The 7,394-nt window shown below is 48.9% G+C and overlaps 1 protein-coding gene across 1 annotated transcript; it reads right to left on the bottom strand.

Moving 5' to 3' along the window:
- Window positions 1–351: 351 nt before the first annotated feature.
- On the bottom strand, window positions 352–4,933 carry LOC140511835 (receptor-transporting protein 1-like). Its single transcript, XM_072621048.1, has 2 exons — window positions 4,555–4,933; window positions 352–1,138 (listed from the first exon to the last, which is right to left on the bottom strand). The coding sequence occupies exons 1-2, from the start codon at window positions 4,827–4,829 to the stop codon at window positions 622–624; spliced, it is 792 nt and encodes a 263-aa protein (XP_072477149.1). The 5' UTR covers window positions 4,830–4,933; the 3' UTR covers window positions 352–621.
- Between the last annotated feature and the right edge of the window lie 2,461 nt (window positions 4,934–7,394).

The raw sequence follows: 7,394 nt of genomic DNA, 5'->3' as shown, positions 1-7,394 counted from the left end.
GCCTTTAGGCATCCTCCATGAGTCAGGATACAATGGGTGGGAAGCTGAATTTTCATTTTTGTTCCTGACTGTTCTGAGCCAAGACAATCCCCAGAAGACAACACATCAGCCTCAGAAACTGAATCCTAGGGACTGAGAGGAGAGGGAAGACTGAGGGCCTGGTCCCAAACATCCTTATTTGTGGGACAGAGGGGCGCTCTCTCTCTCTCTCTCTCTCTCTCTCTCTCTCTCTCTCTCTCTCTCTCTCTCTCTCTCTCTCTCTCTCCCTCTCTCTCTCTCCCTCTCTCTCTGTCTTATGTTAAAGAGGATGGCGACAGTTGTGTTTCCTCATTTACCCTCTGTGAGGATTGATAACCATTGGTATCTATCATTTAATAGAAGGTCATAGAAATGGGACAAAGCCAATGGTGGGGGGATTTTAGGTAGGGTCCTAGAGGCGGTAAAGATGGGGTGTGGAATGGGGTCAGAGGAAGAAGACCGAAGTCCCCCTCCCCGGGATTTCTCTAGGACACCCCAAGACAACTAAGCCTGGAACGTGCAAGGAAAGCCAAGACGGTCTGGACCAGCTGACCCTATCCCTGCGCTCTCCGGGCACGTGGCTTAGCCCACCGCGCCGGCCCGTTAGGCAGAGCTGCGGAAGGAGAACTGCAGGTAGATGATGAGCAGCAGGACCGTGGCCCAGAAGAGGCACCAGGGGATGGAGCAGAAGTTGCAGCCCTGGCCCCCCTCGGAAGCCTTGTTGGGGCTGGCCGGCCGGGAGAAGGTGTAGGTGGTGGCCTCCTCCTCCAGCATCTTCTCGCTGGGCTTCCAGTGGTTGATGCCCGCCAGGCAGGCCTCGCAGGACTCCCCCCGGTGGCGCCGGTTGTCCTGGCGGCTGGCCACGTGGATTCGGTACTGGCCGCCGCGCTCGCCATAGCACTGCTCCCGGAGGCTGATGATGAGATTGTCCACCAGGCCCTCGATGTTTTCCTCCAGCATGCTGGACTCGTCCATCCGGGCGGTGCCACACTCGTAGCACAGCTGCTTAAAGACCCGCATTCTCACGCAGCCCATCCTCTGGGTCGGGTCCAGAAACATGTGGAAGAGAATGACCAAGTGCGAAGACTGCCAGGAGTGCCAGCACCACGAGCAGTGGAACCTGTGGGGACGGGGGAGGAGAGCGGGGAGGGGATGGAGCAGCCTGCGTCTCCCGGCAACCACAGCCCTCGCCCGGGGGACCACGGAGCTGGGAGGGTTTATTGCTGGCTCATTAGCGGCCCTCTGCTTCCCGGCCCCATCCCTCAGGGCGTTCATCCTGGGAGAGTCTTCCTCGAGGGTAGGCTGCTCAGGGTATGCGGCTTACCAGGTCCTTATTTCCTACAGGCTCAAGTCCAAGCTCATTAACCTGGCATTTAAAGCCCCCATAATAAGACACCAATTTACTCATTCAATCTGATCCCAGCGCCCCTCCCCCATGCCAACCTTCCGTTTTATCCAGGCTGGTCCTCTCAAAATAGTGTGTGCGTTCCTGTCTCAGCATGAAACAGTACAGAGTAATGAGTGGGGCTTAAAAAATTAGAGACTTCCCAAAAATGGTCCCTTTCCCTCCCTCCCTCCACAATCACACCTCACTGCCTCCTCTGAAGATCCTGCCTCTGTGCGATCTTCCTTTGTGATCAACTCTCAGTGCCTCAGTTTCCTCATCTGTAAAATGAGATGGTTGGATTCGATGGTCTCCAATGTCCCTTCCACCTCTAAATCAATGATGTTTAGTCTTGGGACCTTTGCTCATGACACCAGTGATAATAATAATCCTAATGATAACAACAGTAACAACTAATAAATTCAGCACACTATGTATAGGCAGCTAGGTGGTTCAGTGCATTGAGAACTGGACCTGGAGTCAGGAAGATCTGAGTTCGAATCTAGCTTCAAATATTTAATAGCTGTGTGACCCTTTGCGAGTCACTTAATGTCTGTCTCAGTTTCCTTGTCTGTAAAAATGGGGGTAACGTTGACACCTACCTCCCAGAGTTGTTGTGAGAATAGAACGAGATAACACTTGTAAAGCTCCCGGCAAACTTTAAAATGCCACATAAACACTAACCATCTCATTTGTTCCTTGAAGCAAACCTATGAAATAGGTGCTATCATAATGCCCATTCTATAGATGGGGAACCTGAGACTGAGGGAGGTGTCCCTGTGTCCAGGGTCACAGGGCTAATGTATCTGAGGCAGAATTTGAACTTAGATTTTCCCATCTCCAAGTCCAGAATTCTAAAACTTTAACTTATCTTCCCAATGCCCTTTGCTTTCCTCTCTACCCACCCTACAAGGTCCAGCCCAAGACCTCTCCTCCTCCAGGGAGCCTTAACAGGTGAAGTGAACACCCATGACCTTTTTTTGCCTGGGCTGTCCATCTGCAGCTATCCCAGATGGCTTCGTATTTTACAGCCAGGTCTGCTTTTCTGTCTAAGTCCTCAATCCCCCTCCTAGACTGGAAGCGCCACGAACACAGTAAGTGCTCAGGATACATTTGTTCATAGAATCTTGGTATCATGGTGGCATTTGGAAGAGACTTGTGAGGTCATCTGGTCCAATCTGTGCGTGTGTGTGTGTGTGTGTGTGTGTGTGTGTGTGTTCGATCTTCATTGCCGAAGAAGACCATGCTATCAGTGAAATGATGACATGACTTGCACTTGACTTTTTGTTTTTTTCAGTGAGGGAGAGTTGTGCAGTTCACCAGCCTCACTTCTGTCCAGAGCCATCTGAATCCAGTGACCAGATATTCATCAGGATGGCTGGAGATGACCCAGTATTAGGCAATTGGGGATAAGTGACTTGCCCAAGGCCACACAGCTAGTGAGTGTCAAGTGTCTGAGGTGAGATTTGAACTCACGTCGTCCTGACTCCTGCACTGGTGCTCTATCCACTGCACCACCTAGCTGCCCCAAACTGGTCTAATCTATTCATTTCACAAAGGAGGAACTGAGGCCCATGAAGGGTCACACAGAGGGGGAATTTGAACCCAGGGCTTCTGACTCCACAACCAGCTGCATTTCCCACTGCCCTGCCACAAGGACCCTTCCTGTCCAGCTTCATCTTTCACCCCCGCCCATGAGGCACCTAGGGAAGGCAAAGCTTGGGAAACCAGCAAGTACATGAGGAGAAGGCGGCCAAGGAAAGCAGACCTCCCTCCATGGCCTTCCCTGGCAAGCTTAGATCTAAGCCCCCTCCAGCCCTGTGGGGTTAGCACCAAGGTCTTTGGGCAGAGGTTTGAGGGTGTGCTTGGTCATGGAAGCAAGTGGTAAAGGAGGTGAGAGCAGAGGGGAACACCTTGGCTGTGCTGCAAAAGAAAGGGGAGAATAATATTCCACCAGGCAAACGCTGTGGCAGCTGCCTAGGACCCTCACTTGTCTATTGTCAGTCCTCTTCCCCAATGGACTTTGCAGGGAGGGCTTAGGGGGAGCTGTTGCATCAAAATAGCATGTAGTAAATGTTTAAAATTAGCAAGTCAACCCCCTCTCCTCCCTTCAGAAGTGAAACCTAGAAAAGTCCCCTTGTTTAGCCTCCATCTCTTCAGAGATGGTGCTACTAGAACCCTTTTGTGAAGAAGGGCTCCCCTACCCCCCACCCAAGGGGCTTGAGCACCCTGTTATCCTGAGTTAGCTCTTCTCACCCACCCTTTCCAGGGATACTGTAACAGCAGGAAGACTCTGGAATAGAGTGAGTGAGCACACCACAGCATCATAGGTTAACTAACACCTGTAGACACTTGGTAAGGGAGGAGGGTCTCATCCTCCACCTGCACCCAAAGACCACCTCATCTCACCCATCTTGTCCAGTTTAGCTGTCCCAGCCCACTGTCTAGTTAGTTCCATGAGCCCTGGAAAGAAGAAATCACAGGCTCATATTTCGAACAAGGGACCTCAGAGACATTGTAGTCCAATCCCCTGCATCTTACAGAAGAGGAAACTGAGGTCCAGAGAGGTCACAGAATCAGACTTAGTGCTAGAAGGGACTTCAGAGACTATCTACTCCAATCCTTTCATTGTATAGATAAAGGAAACTGAGGCTTAGAGGAGTTAAGTGGAAAAGGGGTGGAGAATAGAAGAATAAGTCAAAGGTAAACCAGCAAAGGTAAGAGTTGAACCCAGGTCCTGTGATCTCCTCCAAAGCCTGTGATTTCTCCATGATACCATGAAGACTCAAGCTTCCAGCCTCCCCCTACAGCCTGCTCCCACTGAAACTCCAGGTCCTTGTTCCACTCTCAGGTTCCTGTTCTCTAGTTCCCAAAACCTTCCAATCCTCTCCCATCACATAGTCCAAAGACTAGAGTTTTTAGCTTGTCTCTCCTCTGAAACTCTAGACTCTTGGACACCCTCCTTGTGCTCACTGGTTTCAGTGTACTGCCTCCCCTTCTTAGCTGTGACCTTTCCAGTCTACCAATGCCCTTTCTCAACTCCGGCTGTCACCACATGAAGAGGGGAAGGACATAGGTGACTGCCAGCCTGAGTTGCTGGCGTGGGGGTGGGGGGCCAGGCCTCCCTCCCTCCTGAACCTGGAATGGCTCACCTGCCTGAGGCATGCTGCTCCAAGTACTGCTTCCAGCCTGGGGCCAGAACATTGTGCTGCAGGTTAGGGTCCATGATGAGATCCCAGCTGTCAGCGGGCTTAGCCTCCTCCATCTTCTCATAGAAGATTTTCTTCCATTCTGCGGTAGTCAGGCTCTTACACATGTCCCCTTTGGATGAAGTGGTGGGCTCAGCCCTCCTCCAGAAAGAGAACGCAGTCAGCGAAGGCAGGTGGATGGCAGGACAGCGGAGTTTCCACGGTCTGAACTTCCTCATCGACAAGACCTAGCAGGAAAAGCTCCAGCCATCTCCCTCCTTTGTCCTCCTAGGCACCGGTCACCAAGGCAACCAGGCTGGGAGCCAAGCACCCCAGGCTCAGAGAAAAGCTAAATCTAGGGGGAGTTTGAGTGAGACCCAGGTAGGGGTGGAGACTGAGAGGCAGGGGCTGGGAGGCAAAGATGAAAGGGCTCCACCTGCAGGAACATCTGCAGCCCACAGAACAGTGGTGATGGAGGGACCTTGGAGAGCACTCAGCCAGAAACATCTCCAAAGCCCATGGAATTCAACACCCTCGTTTTTGCAGATGAAGAAACAGAGTCAGTGAGGTGAGCTGTTTTGTCCAAAGCCACACGAACAATCAGCGGAAGAACTAAGAGCTGAACCTTGGTCTTGCGAATCTAAAGCCCAGGATTTGAATTCTGAAACTGTCTTGTTAAATAGAGAAGCAAACTGAGCTTGAGAGGAGAGGGATTCAGAGATGAGAATGATCTCCAAGGTCATCCATCCCAACTCTCATCTTTTTCAGAGGAAGACACTGAGGCCCAGAGAAGGGGAGCCATATATATGCCCCAGCTCTATTAGAAACATAAGAAGTTTGTAGTAGAGCTAATTGGGACCAACCCAACACTCTTTCCACTCCTCCTTTTAGTTGAGCTGTGTGATGAATGAGTGGGTGATTCTGCTGATTGTAATTTCAGACCAGAAGTAGAGGAACAAGAGGGGTAGAAGTTTTCCCCTGCCCCACCCCTCTATCACTGTAATGTGACAGGTGAATTCACTGGACTTGAGTCCCTTAATGCTGAGTGTCCCTAAAGGAGGGCTGCTCCCAGAGTCAAAGGTTGGGGGTAGGGAAGAGAAGGCTGAGAAAGGGGAGGGGTAGAGCATCCTACAGAATGGAAACTCTTGAAGGCATGGTGATTCTTCTTGTCATTGCATTCTTTAGTGCTTAGCTTATAGGAGGCAATTAATAAGTTAGTGTTGAATCAAATCAAATGGTAACGATTCATTCAACCCTCATTTAGTAAGCCCTGTTATGTGCTGGGTATTGTGATGCAATTCCTATCCACAAAGAGTGGCACTAATTACATCCTGGCTTCATAGATCTAAATCTGAGAGGAAACCCAAGGGCTTTACAATCAGTCGTCAATCAATAATATGAAGCACAGGTATGGTGCGCTCAAGGAGTCCCTTCCCTCAAAGAGCTTACCATCATCAATCTACTCCAGCCCCCCTCTTTTTGAATAGATAGTACCTTTAGAGGGATCAAAGAAGAAGTTAGGTTTTAAAATGATTCTCCAAATAATAGTATGATCAATGATAATTATTCACATAATAATAAATATTATCCACATGAATAATATATATTCATATTATATTACTATATTCACATAATCATTATTCCTAGAAGCAGTCCCTTGCATGCCAAAGCAGTAATAATCCCTCTCAACAGGTCGGTGGTGATCAATGTTGCCTTCTCTAATTTGGATCTCTGCATAATACAAGGAAAGGGGTAGGAACTGGACCTCAGATTTCATTGGTAAAAGGAACTCTCCAGTGAAGGGACACCAGCTGATAATGGAAGTCAGCATCTTCTCAACAACCTCTAGTCTTAGAAAACTGAATTGGGGTTAAAGGACTTGCCTAACATCACGCGACTATGTGTCAGAGGTAAGGCTTGAACCAGGTCACAGAATCACTTCTCTGTTCATTACCCCACACTGCCCAGAGTCCAGCTCTTTGAGTCTCACTCTTTGGAAGTCAATCAGTCAACAAGCATTTATTAATCACCTACTGTAGAATTGTTGGGCACAAAGTCTTTACTTCCAAGGAGTTTATGTTTTCTCAGAGTCACTGCTGTATCTATCTTTAGGTCCTTTCGAAGACTTCCTCCTGGTTGGGGTTCAAGTATATCCGGGGTCAGAAGATCCTATTGACTGCCAGTTGCCATCATTCAAAACATCATACCACTGTGATGGAGGCCACTCACACATTAGCCATGCACTCCCACCCCCAACTCAACCATCTTGCCTACTTTTTAGATGCCAGGGAAACCACAGACAGGACAGAACCATTCTCTGAACATCCGGCTTCCAGAGAAATATCAGAAAGCTGTGGCACCCAATGCAAATATTTTAGTGACCAAAGGAGAGATTTAGCCCTAAATTTCCATAAACCAGATGGCTCCCTTTTAAAATGAACTCAACTGAACCTTTCCAGATAAATCACAAAGAGATTTGAATCTCACAAAGCTTTGAATTTGAAAAGTTCCGTTTCAAATATCAAGGAACCAGTAGAATGAAGGATGGGCATGGAATGAGAACAAAAGTGCCTGGCAATGGACGACTACTTGCCCCTACAATTGGCTAAAGTAGATGATGACCATAATGGTGGTGATTGAATGTAAGTTCCCTGAAAGCAGGGGTTGTTATTTTTTTTCTGTACTCCAGGCATATATCAAAATCCCGGACACATAGTAGGTGCTTAATAAATGCTGATGAATGGGCTGGTTAATGTTATTTCTCTCCCAGTAGAATGTAAGGTCCTTGAGGGGAGAGACAATGT

The sequence above is a fragment of the Notamacropus eugenii genome, chromosome 6 (assembly GCF_028372415.1).
Source record: "Notamacropus eugenii isolate mMacEug1 chromosome 6, mMacEug1.pri_v2, whole genome shotgun sequence".
Lineage (NCBI taxonomy): Eukaryota > Metazoa > Chordata > Mammalia > Diprotodontia > Macropodidae > Notamacropus > Notamacropus eugenii.
This window is presented reverse-complemented; position numbering and strand designations above follow the sequence as displayed.